This window comes from Chionomys nivalis, chromosome 18 (genome assembly GCF_950005125.1).
Source record: "Chionomys nivalis chromosome 18, mChiNiv1.1, whole genome shotgun sequence".
Classification (NCBI taxonomy): Eukaryota; Metazoa; Chordata; class Mammalia; order Rodentia; family Cricetidae; genus Chionomys; species Chionomys nivalis.
The window spans coordinates 29034606-29056076 of record NC_080103.1 but is presented as its reverse complement, the minus strand read 5'-3'; the positions used below and the strand labels follow the sequence as shown (position 1 = coordinate 29056076).

Genomic DNA, 21471 nt, shown 5'->3' with positions numbered 1-21471 from the left:
TGTAGGACATCCGCCATCACACTCAACAATGAAATCCTCCCCTCTTTCTCATTCACTGTGGCCAATAGCAGGAAATGGTGCTATTACATTACAGCGTGAATTTGAGCTCTACAGTTACAGAAACAAGTTGTTTTTTATTTTTCAATGACAAATAAATATGATATAATATGTCACATCTAATAATACATAACTGACATATGTAAATGAATGCAGTGCCCCAGAGATCCACCTTAAGGAAATTATGCGTTTAGACAGCAAGGTCTTCTAATCCTATCTGGACCCCTCTTCCACATTTGCCTCACAGCCAATTCCATCCAGTTCGCACAACAAGCCTTGCCTTATTGCTTTAGAGTCACATTTGACTCTGATCTCAACCTCAGGCACCAAATTTGACTCATTTCGCTAGTACTGAGAACCCCCAAAAGAATAAGCTGCAGGTCTGACGGTAATTACAGAGAGAAAGCAGGGGGAATATTTTGCACAATCACAGCATCAAGATGTATAAGGCTTCCCAGAAAAGTAACTCTGCAGAGAAAAGGTTGACGCTTTCTTCCTTTTGAAAGTGCATGAGGTAACGTGTTGCTTTGTCACTATGGTGCTATGTGTTTTGAGATGGGGACTTCACAACCCCAGGCTGTTGGCCTCAAATCTGCCATGACCTCGAACTCCTGATCCTCCTATGCCTATGCCAACAACTTGGGTGGCATGCATTTCGGAATAAATCTTGGCTCGTCTTTCACGGCCATGTCAGAGTTCTGCTTTGCTTGATTTTGTTTGGTTATTTTGATTTATGGTCCCCTAAAAAGGTGGGGGAATAGATGTCAAGTTTAAACCCTGACATGAAGAAAAGTCTCCAAAGAATTTGCCTTCCCTAACGAGGAAGTCACACTGGTGGGCATCCAATCCACTCTGCTCACTGCCAAGCCTCTACAAAGAGGATTTACGTTTGCCAAGGGTTCTCTTTCTTCTCCCTGGTGGAACTGGACCCTTCTGTCGCATTCTGCTTTTCCCCAGCAGCACAAGGCTGCCTGCCACCTACAGAATCCCTAAATCCAGCCAGCAGTCCCCTCCCAGGAAGAGAAAGAATCAGGAAAAAGAGGTTGCCTTGCACACATCAGGCAAAGGAGCAGTCAGAACGCCTGCACATACGTGGCATGCATAGGTGGGAAACTGGCTGATGGCGGTAGGACAGGGGCACCAACAGGAAAGGCACCAGCTTTAGTTTCGGCGCCTGTGTGAACAATAGTCTGAAGGGCATTACAAACACGGCATTTTATGCAGACATTTCTCTTGCCTGTGGTTCCTGCTTTTGCACCAAGAGACAAGGACATAAGATGGCAAATGGTCTTCCCTGCTGACCCGCTCTAAGAAATCACTGCCCACCTGTTAAAATCAGGAACCAGCCACTGAGATTCAGATCGGTCCTTAGTGCTTTCCTTTCCCATTCTACCCTTAGAGCTGGAAGGCGCAGCTAATCTGCTGTTGATGCTAACCTCCTGCCGTCATCCCACAGGCAAGCAATAGATACAAACCATCCACTGGTCACGGGACAAGGCAAATGACAGGTAGCCTTCACTGGGACCACTCATTTCGACCATCACCGACTGGTCATCTCTGGTGAAGGACAAGAAGAAGCAGGCAGGCTCGGTCTCTGGGTCACAGTTCAAAGGACTCCGAACACAGAACTTCTTGCTCCCACACTCGGAAGCACTGAACTAGGAAAAATGACAAGGAGAGAAAGGTCTTAATTATGAAACAAGCCGTTCACGGCCAAGGACTGGACAGCCATTACCTTCAGGTATGGGCTGCAACAAGAACGCCTTCCAAACAGAAAGCAGAGGACACACGACAAATCAGAAACAATGAGAGCTTTCTCAGCTGGGGATCTTTAACTGTGGTTAATTTTAATTACCATTTGGAAAACTATACTAGTCAGTCTGAGGTGGTACAAGAGTGCTTCTGTTCATTTAATATAAAAAAGACTTCGCATCATCCAAGACTAGGAGGAGCAAGGTTCCCTGTAAATTTTGAGAAGTTTCCTAGGAATAAGACCACACTGACAATCTTGCCTAACAGGTACCCTCTAGTTTTCAAGAGATGGGAAAAAGCAGGCAAGTCAACCATTAATGAGTCTTTATGTATAGGTCTTGGAAAGAGCTTTTAAAATTCACACTCAAAATTTGCACTTCAGTGATACAGGAGATGTCACACTTGAAGATCTAAAGCACTCTAAACAACCATCGGAGAAACTCTATCGTGTCGAGAGGCACAGCTAACGTTCTACACTCACTGAACCCAGAGAGTCCCAGTGTGGCACCTAAGGAACCCCAACCACACCCCCACCACCACCATAGGCTTACTAGGTATATTAAATACTCCATAGTAGGGTAAAGACAGAAGACAGAGGACCTTGAAAACATGACTTTGGTCTATGAGCTCCGCTTTGATCTATTCCACTTGTCCAAGATCCTACTGTCTAAGAGTCTCTTTACTTTTGGCAATCCAAAAAAGAGGTCTCTTTTAACCCTAAAAGTGCCAGGGCTCTGAATGAATCTCCCTATAATTAAAGATTATCACCTTGGCACAGAAGCATGGTAAAATCTCAAAGAATAGATCTCTTTTATCGACAGCATGAAGGGCAATATTTTCTATTCCAAAGGTGATGTACAAATCATTCACTCACTTAAAGCAGTTTTTCAGTGAGTATTAAGAGTGAAATGGGAGCTGATACAGATAATAACCTCTTCAATAATTTACAGTCAAACAAAAATGCACCATGCATTATAATGTGATCAAAAACAGCACCCACGGAGGTCTTTAAACCCGTGGAAGAGAAGGGTGCTGAAGAAGACAACTGTTATGTAAACTAAATGGTTTATTTAGTCATTTCTAGTTTTATTTGTATGTATATGTCTGTGTGAATGTATGCTTAGGGTCCAAGGAGGCCAGAAGAGGGCACCAGAGCCTCTGCAGCTGGACTTACAGGCAGCTGTGAGCAGCATGTTGTGGGATTTGGAACTAAACTTGGGTCCTCTAGAAGAGCAACTAGTGCTCTTGACTGCTGAGCCACCTCTCCAGTCCCTTATTTGGTGAAAGCAGAGATATATACAGATAAAAAGAAAGGGGGGTGACCGTTTCTCAACATGTGGGTCACAACCCCAAAGACCACTGGAAAACACAGATATTTATGGTAGCAAAACTACAGTTATGAAGTAACAACACAAATGATTTTACAGTGGGGGGGGGGGTCACCACAACATGAGGACCTGTATTAAAGGGTCACAGCATGAGAAGCCCTGACCTAGAGTTTACCTCCTATCTGTGTGGCACAAGGCACAGGGCAAGGCATGTATTCGTTAGTTTGATGCCTTTTCTTGGCCATAAAGAGCAGCACGTGACTCTTTCTCATCCTTAAGTGAAGCTGAAACAGGAATAATTTCCTCTGAAGACCCACTGAAGACAGCTAAGTCACCATTTAGGCACGAGCATGTGCTTTCCATTATGGCAACGCCCTGACACCTTTTCATCCTACGTATGCACTTCTGCAACACGCAGTCTAATACATAGCACACCTTCCTGGGGTTTCTAGTGTGCCTTACCCTTCCCAAATCTCTTTATCCACCGTCACTCTTTTGAATCAGACAGCCTAAGTGGAATTGTAGCTAACAGGATTTGCAAGCGATTCTTTTTCCTGGGACTCGGCACACTGAACTTTAAGGTTCTGTTTGGGTGCGGGAGGTGGGGACATAGAGAGCAGAAGCTCCTGTAACTCAGGCTAGCCTCAAACTTCCTACGCTGTTTGCTTCATCTGTTTGTTTGCTGAGGGGAAGGAAGCTGAAACAGTCTTATTATCTGGTTCAGACGGACCTAGAATTTACCCCATAACCCAGCCTGGTCTCGAATGTGCAGTGATCCTCCTGCTTCTGCCTCCTGACTGCTGGGATTCTGGGCAGGTGCCACCATAGCCCATGAGTTCCCCAACACTCTAATCTGAATAGGATAAAATCTGTATTATACACCACTTCAAGGCTCCCCTCCAAATCGTGTCTACATGTAACTGAAACTTCCCCTCTATGCTTGATATTCCGCAGAAAGGAAGACTGGAGAAAAGAAAGAGAAGAGAAGAGAAGAGAAGAGAAGAGAAGAGAAGAGAAGGGGGCGGGAGGCTTTCTTGGCTTCATTTCCAAAGGGAACACACACTCCCCATTTGCAAAATTACCTGTGAGTTTTGCAACTATATCTGAATGGAGACTCTTTTATGTCCTTTACTCAAACCTATAAATCAGAATGTTGCCCTGAAGACTTCCTTCAGACTTTACAGGGTACCCCAAAACTCCCTCCTACAGCACAGGACAGCTAATGCCGCCCACAGGACCAGCTGCCCAGATAGCCACTCTAGACTGCATTTGGTGAAGGCAATGGAGAGGCTACTCACCGACTTGGTTAAGTGGGAGACAGAAGGTGACGCTGTCAAAGGTTGTGCTGTCGCTGTAGGCGTCGTAAAGGGAGGAGCATTTGGTTGCGAAAGGACGTGACTGGGAATCTTCACCCAGTAGATTTTATATTTCTCAACAACCGTGGCCCTGAAATAAAAGTACCAGTGGGATTAGGCAAAACCCTAGCAGTGGCCCATCAGATGCAAATCAAAACTTTAGGTGAAAAAAATGTGCAAGGGAAGGGGACAATGAACACCCACATGTGAGGCCAATCTCTTATGACTGTCCTCCACCCGCTACTAGATGAGCTTTGTCGCTTTCTCTCCCTCACTCCCTCTTTTCCTATCCACTGTCTGTTCTTCTATTAACAGCCATGCATGCTGGACGGCACGACTCAACCACATAGGTTTCTGCTCCCTGCTGAGAGCACACTCGTGGTCAACCCACAGTGCACACTAGTCACACCCCTCCAAAGGGCATGTGTAAGACGTGATCTCCGACCAAAGCTCCATAGGGGTTACCGAAACCTAAGCGCTCACTGAGGTCCACCTCAGCAGCTGACACACGGAGGCAAAGCAGTTCTCCAGTGTGCCAGGGGTCTGCGGACAAAGCTAAGCAGAAAAGAAACACGCCCAGAGGAGATTCCCTCCTATAAGATAGGCATATGTCTGGAACACCACTCAGGAATCATGACACGGCTCATGATATTCCATTCCGCTTTGCGCAGATGAATAGGAAAAGGACGCTATTGTAATTCTGATTCCATGATTCCAAGAGGCATGCAGAGATTTACTTTCTGATAAGCTATAGTGCCACCAAGGAAGCCACCCTACTTTTGGGCTTGTCTTATCTAGACTCTCATACTAAAACAGAAAGTATTACTCTGTACACACATACTCAAGTACTAATTGACGGCTCTTAGGAGTCCTAAAGCAGTGTAACACTTCGCTTGCTCGACAATGTCTAGTGATGTCTAGTAAATGCCCCTCAAGTACCAAGTCCTGCCAGACTTGGCGGCGCATGCCTGTAAACCAAGCACGTGGGAGGATAAAGCAGGAGGAGGAGGCTTATAAAAAAAAAAAAAAAAAAGTACAGTGCAAAGTCCTACGCTATGTGCTAAAAGTTTGCTTTGGAGGAAAGGGGGTGAAAAAAAAGAGCCAGGTCCATTCGGGAGTCGGAAGCAGGAGCAGGAGGACTGCTACAAGTTCAAGGCCAGCCTCTTCTACACAGGGAGTTCCTAACAGTCAATGCTGGATAGCAAGATGCTGTCTCAAGTAACAACAAAGGAAAGAAGCAAGATAACTCTTTTGTCTGTAAGCTGTAACTGCTAAAGCTCTCCTACACGAGTGAATGGTCCAGGGCAAAGCAGTACACATCACGGTTTCAGGCTTAACAGCAATGGTTTCAGAGACGTGTGCTCTCGTACTCACAGAAATCGTACGTGATTTGGGGCACTGCGTGGAGCATTCCAGTAGACTTTGATTTCGGTCTTCTTGGATGAAGACGTATGACTCACAGCTAAACCCTGAAATAAAACAGGAAAGAACAACCATCCCATCACCGGACAACTCGGCATGGTCAGGATGCACTCACTGGCAAAATAAATGATTGCTGTATGATCGAAGCATTTGGAGGAAGACTATTCTATAGAGAGCAAGACCAGGACCTCAGTAAACTCATACCCACTGGTTGACAATGTGTTATCAGTCATATTTATCAGCTGTTAGAAATTAGAGTCATCAGAAACTTAAATACGGAAGGAAGACATGAATATTGGGTGTGTTAATATTATTTGAAGATTGTTCTTTGTCTTATTTTACACTTTAAATTTATATTCCTTTCATTAATAGATATGAATAAAATACAAAATATCCCCCCCAAAAAAATTCACACCTTCAAACATGTATCCTATTTTAGCAATTCTTACTTTTGAACAGTCCTGTTTCCATTTTCTTTCACCTGGCAAACGCCTACACATTCTTCAAAGTCTGACTTAGAATTCACCTGCTCCTATTATGGCTTCCCCTGCTACAATTCCCACGGACTCTGTATGCACGCCGACCTAAGTTTTCACTCTATTCTACATATGAGTCTGTCCTAAGTGCACATGCCATGCCATTGTGCCAGCTACCCTGTGTCCATAGGCTCCCTCCTCTGTATAAGAGTCTGAGTTTTTCGCCATGCAGTGGTGGTGCAAGCCTTTAATCCCAGCAGAGGCCTGCGGATCTCTGTGAGTTCAAGGCCAGCCTGGTCTACAAGAACTAGTTCCAGGACAGGCTCCAAAGCAACATAGAGAAACCCTGTCTCAAAAACAAACAAACAAACAAACAAAAAAGAGTTTGAGTTTTTCAAGGAAAAGGAGCAAGTTTTGTTTGTTGCCATATCTCTGGCACTCAGGAGAGCTCCAGACATAATGTCTATTGGGTGAATGAATGAATGAATGAATGTCAAACCGTACATCCCTATCCCATCCTAAAACTGTCTCTTCATTACTGAAATCCTTTAAAAGGCAGTAAGACAGCTCAGCTGATAAAGGCACTTGGTGTCCAATGGCACAAGTCTGACCCTTGAGTTCGATTGGCAGAACACATGTAAAGATGGAGAAAAACCTGACTCCAAGTTCTCTTCTGCCCTCCATACACATATGACGGCATGCCCCCTACTGTTCCTCCTCCTACACACACACACACACAATTGCCTTTAATATTTTGTTTGTTCACTTGTTTGAGACAAGGTTTCCCTGTGTAACCCTGGCTGTCTGGGAACTAGCTCTGTAGATCAGGCAGGCCTCAAACTCATAGATCCGCCTGCCCCAGTCTCCCAAGAGCTGGAGTAAAAGGCTTGTAATTGTCTTACATTTTAAGTCAATATTTGCCATTGTAATGTAAACATCACCAATTATAAACTCTTCAAGCTATTAGCTATTACCCTCCCATTCCTAGATGCTGCTGCTAAGTAAACCAGTGGCCTGGTCTGATGCCTGTAAATCTGTTTGAATGCCTGCTACACATGGTGATGCCGCCATTGACCTAGTCACCACCCTCAAGTTAAAAGCAGCCCAGAGGAACCAATAGAAATGAACTTCAAACCCCACACAAACCTGGACATCTTCACAAGTCAGAAGCTGTGACACTTCACTGTCAATCAGTGTGAAGGAGCCAACAGGAGGGCCACTCAGATCCTCGGCATCACGAGCTTCCAAGAGAAAGCCTTTAAATTTTGGCCCTGATAAGGTAACTGGGCAACAGATAAAAAGACAGGTTAGGGTAAAAGATTTAGTAATAGTCCAGGAAAAAGCGTTTAGAAGTTGTTTAGTTAGAATCTGATGTATCTCTGCAAAACACACAGGACAGAAATCACCCGATAGAAGAACATCTAAATCATGCTCCCTGGAGCATGCACGCCACGTTTTGGGAGGCTGATTTATTTTGTTTTGGGTAGGTGGGTTGTTTATTCTGCAGCATTACAGGTAGGACCTTGCACACGCTAGGCAAACACTCCACCATGGAACTATGTCTTCAACCCTCTTTCAGTTTTTATTTCGAAACAGAGTTTCAGTAAGTCACCCAGGCCAGCCTTGAATTCATTCTGTAACACAAGTTGGCCTTGAATTTACACTCATCTTGTCTCAGCCTACTGAGTGTCTGGGATTATAGACCTGGGTCTTTAGGCCTGGCACTGTAAGATATTAGTAGCTATTCCACACGAGGGTAAAAGCATGGACAGTGACTAGGTAAGTCTATAGAAAACATTAATTTAAAAAATTCTCGAAGAAAGTAAGAACATATTTCTTTACTAAAATTCTGATTATCTTTAGTACTCTGTTGTCTCAGAGTAAAATTCTAAGAGATATCTAAAGCACACAGAGTGTTCGACGTTTATTTCTTCATGCATCCTTTTTGTTAAGAACTCCTATTAACAAGCCGGGATGTGGTGGCACACACCTTTAATCCCAGCACTCTGGAGGTAGAGGCAGGCAGCTCACTGAGTTCAAGGCCAGCCTGGTCTGCAGAGCTAGTCCCAGCACAGCCAGGGCAGTAAAACAAAAAAACCCTGTCTCAAACAACAAAAACACTGTCCTATTAGCATCATGTAATTCTATAATTGCAAAACACAGGAATCTCAAATGTCATCACAGATGTACTTTTTGTTTTGTTTTTCTGAAACAGAGTCTTGCTAAATAGTCCAAACTGTCTCCTACCCTGATCCTTCCTCAGTCTCCAGATTGCTCGGATTATGGCACACGCCACCACACCTGGCTATAGATAAACCTTAACACTCAACCTACGTTTTGCCAGAAGAATCAGGGACACATAAGAGATTGCACTCCTTTTAAAAATGGGAGGAAGTCGGGCGGTGGTGGCGCACGCCTTTAATCCCAGCACTTGGGTGGCAGAGGCAGGCGGATCTCTGTGAGTTCGAGACCAGCCTGGTCTACAAGAGCTAGTTCCAGAACAGGCTCCAAAACCACAGAGAAACCCTGTCTCGAAAAAAAAAAAAAAAAAAAAAAGAAAAAAAAAAATGGGAGGAAGTAAAACAATATAAAATTATTTTTTTCCTGTTCCACTGAGTTAATAGTGTTCAAGATACAAAACACAGTGAATGTAATGTTAATATAATAAAACAAATAAATTCCTTGGTATCTTTAAAAAAAACTTATTTGGGCTGGAGAGATGGCTCAGCAGTTAAGAACTCTTGACTGCTCTTCCAGAGGACTGGGGTTCAATTCCCAGCAACCACATGGCAGCTTACAACTGTCTGAAAATCCAGTTCAGGGAGATCTGACACCTTCACATTGATTCACATAAAATAAAGTTAAATAAATCATAAAAAAACTTATTTTAGACCTTGTTCTTAATAAGGAATAGATGTCACTGACACAATGCAGACATCTGTAGTAAACAAAACAATGAAAGTAGATAATGCCATGATAACTCAAGTGACTAGGTTAAAATGAAATTGTTTGATTCCAGCCATAGGAAAAATTCAACGAGTAGGAAAAGACTCAAACTCAAAATGCAAGTCTTTATTCCCAGCACTAGTACCTTGGATCTGGTCTCCAGGTTTGAACTTCATCTGACTCAATGTGATTTGGTGAACAGGCTCAGGCTGTGGGCTGTGGCCATGTTGGGGGGCCATCTCACCGCAGGACATTGCTACTTTTCCATTGGGGTAACCAGCCACAGAGCAAATGAGCAACGCAGACACGAGGGCACTGACGGTAAACTCAGGAGCCGCCATGTCCAAATGGAGATGAAGAGCACGTCTCCTGCAGACATAATGGAAATACAATATGGCAGCTTTAATAACACAGGGCAGGAATCCTACATAATAACTTGCTTTCAATGATTGGTTCTCCAAATTCTTGAGCTACGTAATAAAAAGAATGTAGTATGTGATCTAAATCTCAGTTTTATCAAAAACGCCAACTGTGAGACTTCACCAAGATTCTATTTTCCAACCTGAAAAAAAAATGAGTTCTTTTATTTTAACAAGATGAAAATATAACCCAACGTCCAAGAGGGGAGCTAGTGAGCGATTTTATGAATATGACGGAACCAGGTATGGTGCCAGCATCAGAAACAGAGGCAAAAAGGCAAGAGGATCCCTTTGAGATTGGCACAAGCCTGTCTACATAGAGAGTTCCAGACCAGCCAGAACTACAGTAAGACCTGTCTCTAAAGTAAAAAAAAAAAAAAAAAAAAAAAAAAAAAAAAAAAAAGTATATGATGAAAAAACAGTAACCTGGTTCAATAAAAACAAAAGGTTTCACTCCATGTCACCCTGAGAAGCTTAGAGGAAAGCTTCTTCTGGATTGTTGTTTGTTTTCAAGACAGGGTTTCTCCAGAGCCCTGGCTGTCCTGGAACTAGCTCTGTAGACCAGGCTGGCCTCAAACCCACAGAAATCTGCCTGCCTCTGCCTCTGCTGGGATTAAAGGTGCACCCAACCACCTTCCTTTATCTCTTCTGGATTCAACAATCATTATCTGAACAAATTTCTCCCAACTTCCTATTAAACTAACTGTAACAGCAGGTGTATCATCTAATCTGTAATATGGAGAACAAATAATGTCCAGAAATACCTGGAACCCCAGACATTTCTGAATTAAGAAATGACTGTCAGCTAAATGTCACATAAACCTCTTCTTGACTTCCTCTTCCCAGCTGTGTGTTAGAAAAAAACAGCCACTCTATACCAACCCCATCCTCCTCTAGCCCAGATCCACAGTACTCCAGGGGACTAGAAATAGCTGGGCAGGGTCATGTTACATGGCACTGTGTTTAACTCAGTGGACAGGCTGCAGACGGCTCATTCTCCACAGAAATGGAACTTTCTATGTCATGGATGTGGTCAGAAACCAGTATCTGTTCTGGAGGCTATACACTCTATCTCAGGAGCTGCCGTGTAGACGGCATGGGGCCCAAGAGTCCTGTGCTCTCCTACCTTCTGTCAAACATCAGTTATATAGAATTCTCCTCTGTAAAAGTGAGAAGTGCAACCAATCATGACCTTCAGAAAAAGTATGAGAAGCATAACGCTTCTAGGAAGACTTAGAAGAAAAGTGTGACCCAAGGAAGCAGAATATTAACAAATGTCAATGGTCCTTAGGCAAAGCAGTTGGAGATTTTTCAAGTAAATCCTGGCTTCCAAGGCCTTCTGTTAGGAGCAAACCGGTTACAATAATTTTAGGGAGAAATCCCCCAGCACCAGGTACCCCAACAGGCTAGGCTCAGCCACCCATCCCGAAACTCCGATTGAAGAGATATGTAATAGCAAAAATCAGAGACAAAGGATTCCATCGATTCTTCCATCGGGAAGATAAACAACAGAGGGGTTCAGTGATCTGAAGAACTGGGGCAGTGAGCAAGAAGTACCAGAGTGGTCTGACTAGCCCTAATGTCAGCTCTTATCCAAGGACCCGTCGCTGCTGTCACTGCTGGAGGGGAGCAATCTGGTTCCCCTAAAATGATTGCCCTACTCCAGGATACCATTTCACCATCCAATTAATTGTCCTCACCTGCCCGTGAGTTTGTACTGTTTCCAGAATCCAAGGTGAAGCAAGTTGACGACCATGAAGCTCATCTGACTCCAGCCTCAAGCATTTTTGTTATCCCATGTGCCCAAGGAAAAAGTAATGTTGTAAGAGACTGGCTTGCCTTCACAACCAAGCAAGAGGCACAGAAGAAGGTGGAGGTCACAATTTAAGTGGTCTTGGCCCAAGGTATTAAAACAAGTAAATAGAGTTATGTGTCGTTCATTAAAAATATATATACAAGCCGGGCGATGGTGGCGCACGCCTTTAATCCCAGCACTCGGGAGGCAGAGGCAGGCAGATCTCTGTGAGTTCGAGACCAGCCTGGTCTACAGAGCTAGTTCCAGGACAGGCTCCAAAGCCACAGAGAAACCCTGTCTCAAAAAACCAAAAAAAAAAACCAAAAAAAAAAACCAAAAAAAAAAACCAAAAAAAAAAAAAAAAAAAAAAATATATATATATATATATATATATATATATATATATATATATATAGCAGGACCTGTGCCACAGCTCAGTGGGTAAAAGCATTTGCCACCCAGTCTGACTACCTGAATTTGATCCCTGAATTCCATGCAAAAGCTGAAGTAGAGAACCAAGTCCAAAGAGATGTCATCTGACCTCTGCCCATGTGTGCACATGTGTGTGCACATGCACACACATACACACTAGTAAGTTTTACGTTTTTGTAATGTATGGGGTGTAGTCAGTGGTAGAAACCTTGCCAAGATAACATGCACAATCCTTGCCCCCCACAGACATCCCCATAAGAAAACAAAAACTTGATTGATTAAGCCCACAAATGACTAATCAAGTGCTGTCATACCACATTCAAGGTCTACAAACTATATAGCCCTAGCTGGTGCACACGGCAACAGCCTCTCTTAACTAGAAAGAGTCATGTTTTTTTTTAAAAAAAAAAAAAAAAAAGCAAGGGGCTGGAGACATGCTCTGTGGCTAAGGGTACTTGTTCTTTTAAAGGACCAGGGTTCGCTTCCCAACACCCACATCAGCTGACTCCTGTATTAGTCAGGGTTCTCTAGAGTCACAGAAGTTATGGACTGAGTATCTGTCTATCTATCTATCTATATCTATATATCTATTATCTATCAATCTAAACCATTACTATCCTTAAAGCACTTGAAAGCCTTCAAGATTTTTCGTTTGTTTCAGTTTGGTTTGGGGGGGCAGCATTCAAGAGAGTTTCTCTGTAGCTTGTGCTACACTTCAGGGCTGTTCTGGAACTCACTCTGTAGACCAGGCAGGCCTCAAACTCAGAGCGATCAGATCACCTCTACCTCCCAAGTGCTGGAATTAAAGATGTGCACGACCACTGCCCAGCTAAAGCCTACATAGTTTCAATAAACTCATTTTAGCATGAAATAATCACTTCTTTGCTTGGGTATTTTGTATACATGTACATCTGTACACCACATTTGTACAGTGCCAGGGTTTTGGGCCCTTTGGAACTGGAATTGCAAACTGTTGTGAGCCACCATGTGCATGCTGGGAATCAAATCTGAGTCCTCTGCAAGAGCCGCCAGTGCTCCTAACCACTGAGCTAAGACATCTCTCGAGCCCCTTTGTCTTAGCTTGAGTTTCTATTGCTGTGAAGACACCATGACCATGGCAACTTTGATAAAAGAAAACATTTAGTTGGGCAGCTTACAGTTTCAGAGGTTCAGCCCATTATCAACATGGCAGAGTGCAGGCAGACATGGTGCTGGAGAAGGAACTGAGGGTTCTACATCTTGCAGGCAACAGGAAGCAACCTGAGCCACTGGGTGTGGCTTAAGTATATATATGAGCTCTCAAAGTCTGCCTCCACCGTGACACACTTCCTCCAATAAGGTCACACCCACTCCAACAAAGCCACACCTCTTAATAGTGGGGACCATTTTCTTTCAAACCGCCACACCCTTCCTTTTTTCTTTCTTTTTTTTTTTTTTTTGAGTCTCCCATTTGTCATCTGATTTTACTATAAGAATTACGTGGATACTCTTTCGGAATGAGTACAAAGTATCACCATTAACTTCTTAGGTAAATATACTAGATTTCACCATGAACAACATGAGTAGGGAATTCATTGTGACAATTGTTCACATAGAAGCAGCATCCCTCATCCAGGGCTTCTGCTTCAGTTTCTGCCTGCAGATTCTTGGTTGGACTGTGATGTGAAACGGTCAACTGAAATAAACTGTTTCCTCCCATGACTTTTGGTCGTGGTGTTTATTGAAACAATAAAAACCCCAAGGAAGACAACAGTCTTGCTTAATTCAAACTGTTCAGTCACTTTATGAATCTGAGGAACAATGCAGAGATTCCCCATAGGATCTTTAAAGAAGAATGGATGTAGAACAACTAGTTCAGTGCTTGGAGGGAAAAGTGTCCACAAAAATCTACAGGAAGCCCAGCAGTGATGGTGCACACCTCTAATCCGCACTCCAGAGGCTGAGGCAGACAAACCTGTCTCAGGAAGGCGGGGCCAGGAGGGGGAGACAAGTGGGATGGTGGTGGTGCACACCTTTAGTCCAGCACTCAGGAGGCAGACGCAGGTGAGTCTCTGAGCTCGAGGCCAGCCTGCTCTACAGAGTGAGTTCCAGGACAGCCACAGCTACAAAAAGAAACCCTGTCTTATGGAGAGAAAGAGAGAGAAAGAGGAGAGAGAGAGGGGGGCGAGGGAGGGAGGGAGAGAGAGAGAGAGAGAGAGGGGAGAGAGAGAGAGAGAGAGAGAGAGAGAGAGAGAGAGAGAGAGAGAGAGAGAGCTGAGAAATGGCTCAGTGGTTAAGAGGTCATACTGCTCTTGCAGAAGACCTGAGTTCAATCCCAAAAACTCAAAACCCAAATCAGACAGCTCACAATTGCCTATAACTCCAGTTCCAAGATGATCTGATGCTTCTGGCTTCTGCCAGCATTCACATGCACACACACAGAAACACACACATCATTAAAAGTAAAAATGAATCTTTTTAAAACATTGGTAAACCTGGTCACCGTTATGTGCCATCACTCTTAACTACTGTATCAGCGTTTCCACTCATTTCTTCCAGACACCGCAGTGCTTAACAGCTGGGATTTGCCAGACTTCTGCTTAAACCTTCTAAAATATTTCAGAAACTCTGTCTCTCCTTCATTCTAGTAACTTCACTTTCCTAGAAAACTTCCATACCAAGGAATAAATTGACTTCGATAGCTGAATCTCAGATGATAGAAAAGTCAAAAACTGGGTCAAGGATTTCCGCTTGTCCAGATTTAAAAAAAAAAAAAAAATTTTAAAAAGTTCCAGACTTCATTTTCACAGCAGGAAACGGTGGCGGGGGAGGTAAAAATGACCCAAGTAAGGACCTGATTCAGACACCGAAGTCATGGAAAATGAGCGGTGAGAAAATGACTGTCATACTTTCTGAGCTCGAATCCTCAGGTAGGGAAGGCATATGGAGGCGAGAGGGTTCCGTTGAGTGTGATTTTAGTAAGACCCACAAAAGAATCACAGGAAGAAAAGAAGAGGTGAAAATAAACTTTAGGGGACAAGTGAAGAACAATCTAAGCAGAACAAAAGTCAAATGTCACAAATAGTCTTTGTAAACATATTAGGGGCCACATATGTAGCTCAATTGATAAGAGTGCTTGCCTATGGACATAGGAAGCCCTGGGTCTCCATCCACATCACTGCACAAAACTAGGTATGACGGTGCACACATATCTGTAATTCCAGGACTCAGGATACAGGGCTAGGTGGGCCAGGAGTTCTAGGCTATCTTCAGTAACATTGTAAAGCCAGGTTCTATTACATGACTTTTGTCTCAAATTAAACCTACCTTTTACATGAAGATAGCCATTCACATGAGTTTCTGTTTTTCTAGTGCTCTCTCCCCCTCCTGACAAGCCAACTCCCTCCTCTCTCTCTCCGAGTATGTGTGCCTGACTGTCTGTGTGTTTACTGTGCATGTGTGTATACAAATGTCTGTAGACCACATGTATGTGCAGATATATGTCTTCCTAGCCAGTTTCTCCCTTATGTATTAAAGCAGAGTCTCTTGTTTGAACCAGAGCTCACCAATTTGACTAGCTAGCTGGCTCCAGGGGTCTTCATCGCTGCCTCCTAAACCCTGGGATTACAGGCAGGACACCACAGTGCATTGACGTAACTGTCCAGAATCCAAACTGGAGTCCTCAGACTTCTGCAGCAAGTCCTTTACCCACTGAGCCATCTTCCCACCTCCATCCATCCATCCCTGTGACTTTCAACCTTGGCCACTATCTTCCCATTTCTCACCCCAGTTTCTCACCGGCTCATCACCCCTATGCTGTCTGGGATGTTTCATAATCTTCCCACTGTTCTAAACCCACATCTACCATCCTGTGACTCAACTGACTATGTGAGTGACAGTAAGTTCAACTTGCTGAATGAGATGCACACTTTTTCCTCTGGCCGGGTTCTCGTGTCTGATTATGGCCTGTCGACATATCTCCGATCCAAAAGACTCGAAACCTCGGCCTCTCAGAATGTGATACCACTCACTTGCACCCAGTCTTCCACCCGTGCTGTGTAGAGCCCACCACAACTGCCCAGCCCTTTTCCATCTTCCTCTGCCATCTGTTTCCTGACCCTGCTGCGTCTGTCTGCTGTTTTCCTCTAACGCCCTCTCTTTCATCCCAGGCTAATGAAGCACTCTCGTTTCAGTACTTGCTCCATCTGTCTTAGTCAGGGTTCTCTAGAGGCACAGAACTTGTGGGATGAACATGTGTGTGTGAATATATGTGTGTGTGTGTGTGTGTGTGTGTTCGTGTATGTGTATGTGTGTGAATATATATGTATATATGGAATGTATTGAAATGACTTACAGGCTGCAGTCCAACTAACCCAATAATAACTATCATCTGTGAATGGAAAGCCCAAGAATACACAGAGAAACCCTGTCTCAATAAAACAAAAGTACAAAAAATAAATAATAAAAGCACAAGACTAATAAATATCAGTATTACCAAGGATATAAAGAACCGAACACTTGGAACCAAATAGAAGACCCAGATATCAATCCACACATCTTCGAACACCCAATTTTTGATAAAGACGCAAAAAATATCAAATGGAAAAAAGAAGGCATATTTAACAAGTGGTGCTGACATAACTGGATTTCAACATGTAGAAGAATGAAAATGGACCCATATCTATCACCATGCACAAAACTCAAGCCCAACTGGATCAAAGACCTCAACATAAAGCCAACCACACTGAACCTTATAGAAGAGAAAGTGAGAAATATGCTTGAACTCATTGGCACAAGAGACCACTTCCTAAATATAACCCAGCAGCACAGACTCTGAGAGAAACAATTAATAAATGGGACCTCCTAAAACTGAAAAGCTTCTGTAAAGCAAAGGACACTGTCAACAAGACAAAATGACAGCCTATAGAATGGGAAAAGATCTTCACTAACCCCACATCAGACAGAGATCTGATCTCCAAATTATACAAAGAACTCAAGAAATTGGACACCAAAAGAAGACATAATCCAATTTAAAAAAAAAAATGGAGTACAGACCTAAACAGAGAACTCTCAACAGAGGAATCTAAAATGGCTGAAAGACACTTAAGGAAATGTTCAACATCCTTAGTCATCAGAGAAATGCAAATCAAAGCAACTCTGAGATTCCATCTTACACCTGTAAGAATGGCCAAGATCTGATGACAACTTATGCTGGAGAGGTTGTGTGGAAAAGAGAACACTTCTGCATTGCTGGTGGGAGAGCAAGCTGGTACAACCCCTATGGATGACAGTGTGGCGACTTCTCAGAAAACTAGGAAACAACCTTCCTCAAGACCCAGTAATACCACTTTTGGGTATCTATCCAAAGGATGCTCAATCATGCCACAAGGACATATGCTCTACTATATTCATAGCTGCTTTGTTTGTCATAGCCAGAACCTGGAAACAACCTAAATGCCCCTCGACCAAAGAATGGATAAGAAAAATGTGGTACATTTACACAAGGAGTACTACACAGCAGAAAAAAATGACAGCTTGAATTTTGCAGGCAAATGGATGAAGGTAGAAAACATTATTTTGAGTGAGGTAACTCAGACCCAGAAAGACAATTATCACATGTACTCACTCATAGGTGGTTTTTAAACATAAAGCAAAGAAAACCAGCCTACAAACCACAATCACAGAGAACCTAGATAACAATGAGGACACTAAGAGAGATATATAGAGATCTAATCTACATGGGAAGTAGAAAAAGACAAGATCTCCTGAGTAAATTGGGAGCATGGGGACCTTGGGGGAGGGTTGAAGGGGAAAAGGGAGAGGCAGGGAGGGGAGCAGAGAAAAATGTAAAGTTCAATAAAAAATCAATTTAAAAAAAAATAATAATAAAATAATCAACTTTAAAAAAAGAACCGAGCATTCATGCCGAGTAGAGAGCAAGCCGTCACAATACTTTCAAAAGAAATTTCACAGTGCCCTCTTAAGCTAAAAATAAACTTAACCTCTGACAAGACACCCACTTCTACAAATTCATCCTATAGGAAAAAACACTCAGTCAAGGAAAATTTAAAATAGCAAAGCTCAAAGATAATGTAAGAGAAGAGAAGTAGTGACACATGCTTTTAATCCCAGCAATCATGAGGCAGAAACAGGTGAATCTCTTTGAATTCAAGGCCAGCCTGGTCTACAAAGTGAGTTCCTGGACAGGCAGAGCTGTTATATAGAGAAACCAGGCTCCAAGAAAAACAAAAAAACAGCAACAAAAAAAAGATAATTTAAAGCTTACAAAAGTAAACTGTGTTATAGCCAAACTATAGACTACTACCTACCAAGAAGGAACACAGAAGGCAGAAAAGACATCACAGAGGAGACAGAGGTGAGGCCATCAGGAGCTCAAGGGCACCCTCAGCTACACAGCAAATTTCAGGCCAGTCTAGGCTATGTGACGCATGAGATTCTGTCTCAAAAGCAAGAGAAGAATGAAATAGTTCCTAAAGACAAAGACAACAACTAATTATTAAATGTTTCACAAGGATTAACTCAACTCGCAAAACTCCTAAAACATTTAAGTAAAAGAATGAGCAGGGCAGTTGTGGCGCATGCCTTTACCCAGCACTCAGAAGGAAGAGGCAGGCAGATCTCTAAGTTTGAAAACAGCCTGGTCTACAGATAGAGTTCCAGGACAGCCAGAGCTACACAGAGGAACCCCATCTCAAAAACAAAGCACACACACACACACACACACACACACACACACACACGTGCGCACACACACACAAAGTCAATGCACATTAATGCCACATTGAGAAGTAAAAACTTCAGGAAACAGCAAAATGAATGCTACATAGTGTACCAAAACGTACATAAATGAGCATAAAAGGAAAAAGAGAAGGAAAAAGCACTATACAATGCTTCTAACAGTTCTCAACGGTGGCCATTCACCCTTAGAATGCACAGAACGGAAAGTAGAGAGCATTTCCTCTCTTTAATGCCCTTTCTCGTACAGACAGATGACAGAGAGAAACAGACATATAGACATACATACACTCACATCTATGTGAATTAATATATGTAATAAATCTTTTTTCCTTTCAAAATCTAAAACTGCTATTTTATTGTTCTAGGTAAGTATTGCTCATATCTGTCATTAAAATGTTATTTATGCTAATGTACATTACTTACTGTTTTAACTTTCAGTTTGACTTCCTTTTTTGTTTCTTTGAGACAGAGTCTCACTCTGTAACCTACACTGGCCTTGAATTTACTGTGTAGCCCAGACTGGCCTCAAACTCAAGGCAATCCTGCTGCCTTGGCCTTCCAGGTATTAAGATTACAGAGGTAAGCCACCATACCGAATTCCAGTTTGAATTTCTAATATGACAAATACCCCAGTTGACACAGTAGACATAAACAAAAGCTCTTTGACAACTTCAATCCTCTTCAATGAGAGCAGAGCTCAGCTTGGGATCCACTGCCAGAAGTCAAGGTCATAAACTCAGCCAAGGCTGTACTGGTGGGAAACAGACCAGCTATACCCAGAGCCTCACTTCTTTATTGAGAATTTCATGCATGCACATAATTCTTTAATCAAATCTAACCCCTAAGCGGGCAGCGGCACACGCCTTTAATCCCAGCACTCCAGAGGCAGAGGCTAGTGGATCTCTGTGAGTTCAAGGCCAGCCTGGTCTATGGAAAGTTCCAGGCCAGTCAGGGCTACCGAATGAGACCATAAGTCAGGTCTCCATTTAAAATAACCTTCTTTCTTTGGAATCTTGCCTAACTGTGACAACCTGATATAAGTGTCCTCCTCTTAGAAATATTACCATAAAACTTGTAACGTAATTTTCCTGCCACAATTGGTGACTGACAGGTAGCAACAAAAAAGACATGCCCCAATGCTTTTATAAATTGAATTTCAAAAGAGTCTGACATTCCATGAACAGAAAGGTATGCCACTGAAGGCAGAGCAAAAAGAAACATCTGCCTACTAACTGACTACTAAAACTTTGCTGAACAAAACTTCCTCTGCAAATTCTAGCTTTGATACCAAGAAACCAACAGATAAATCCCACCTCTGTATTAACGAAGTGTAATAGACTTGCTCTTTTTCCTTCTCTTAATTCAGGAAAGGAAGACTGTAGTTGAACTGAAAGTTCAAAGTTTAGCTGTGTTACAAAAACTTCCACATACCAGTTTAGTAGTTGAAAATTTCCCTTTGACCTTAGGCCGTCATGACAAAAGCAAAAAGGGGAGAGAGAGAGGAGAGAGAAGGAAAGAGAGACAGAAACGTTCACGTGGGCAATTATGACATTGGAGTTAAATGTAAAAACCAAGTTGCTGTTGTTCAATTTTTCTTACGGTGCACAAATAAAGTTAGTACTTTGCAGGCCTACTTGCCTGTCCTTGCAACTACCCCTTTCTTGGGATTGGGGCTTGTCACTCAAAGTCACGAGGCTACGAACCTAAATCTTCAGGGAAATCAAGAAAACCCTGCTGGCGAGCGCAGCCCCCATCCCGCCTCCTGACAGCCCCTGTCGGCGCAGCTGCCAACACTCGCCGCTGTCGCCCAGCTGGCTTCGATTTTTATAAGCTTTGCCAAGAGTCTTGACAGCGAAAACTAAACAGAGCAGGACTCTTACCTTGGGCAGAGGCAGCCTGACCGACTTCCGCCTCGGTTCCAGCCTGTACCGCGGAGCAGCAGCTGGGCGGAGCCAGTTCACTGGGAAGGCAAGCTGCCTGGTCGCCAAGCTGCACGACCTGATTTCCAAGCAAGGACAAGGACTACGTACCTGAAACTAAAAGGGTTCTGTTTCTAAAATGCTCTTTAGGTTTTTACTCACTAGTAATTATTGCCCTGAGGAAATGTCACTTTTTTGTCTGTGTTTCTCTACAAATGTCTTTGAATGTACACCTGTTGCCTATAATGCTTAAGACAAAAGGCACCTACTTGTGTCTAAGCAAGGTAGCCAGATTCAAAAAACGATTGGATACCCACTCCCAGTGGAATTTCATTTTGCAGTGTGAGACACGCTAATAGCTGTGTGTGTGTGTGTGTTTGTGTTAATGATTGGTTGAATATGGAATTCAAATTTACCATGAGAATTTACAGAGCTACCCCCCCTCCCATTTGTTTTGTTTTCGTTTTTGTTTTGTTCGAGACAAGGTTTCTCTGTGTAGCCCTGGCTGTCCTGAAACTCGTTCTGTAGACCAGGCTGGCCTCGAACTCCCAGAAATCCGCTTGCCTCTGCCTCTAGCTTAATCCTAGGTTAGGCCTGCACCACCACACCTGGTTTTAGCCTACACATACACACACACACCTTTTTTTTTTAACTCCAGCAGCAAGCGCCCCACAAACTATTCAATCACCTACAAAAAGTTCTAAAGGAATCAGAGAGCACAAATATAAAAGATGTGACAGAATTCTTTTACTTCGTAAAATGCTACCTGAAATGCATGGGATTTGTTTCGTTCCATTTCCTCTTAAGCCTTTAGTCTGTGTCTTGCATTATT

General features: G+C 43.1%; 1 protein-coding gene across 1 annotated transcript in view; it reads right to left on the bottom strand.

The window, feature by feature from the left end:
• The window catches only part of Frrs1 (ferric chelate reductase 1), a 37491-nt gene extending 16862 nt beyond the window's left edge, over window positions 1-20629 (bottom strand). Inside the window, exons 1-6 of the mRNA XM_057793643.1 lie at window positions 20601-20629; window positions 9482-9705; window positions 7537-7673; window positions 5867-5961; window positions 4436-4583; window positions 1533-1715 (exon numbers count right to left, since the gene is read on the bottom strand). Of these exons, the coding sequence (XP_057649626.1) occupies window positions 1533-1715; window positions 4436-4583; window positions 5867-5961; window positions 7537-7673; window positions 9482-9677 (759 nt within the window). The 5' untranslated portion in view covers window positions 9678-9705; window positions 20601-20629. The remainder of the gene's footprint in view (window positions 1-1532; window positions 1716-4435; window positions 4584-5866; window positions 5962-7536; window positions 7674-9481; window positions 9706-20600) is intronic.
• Window positions 20630-21471: the final 842 nt, after the last annotated feature.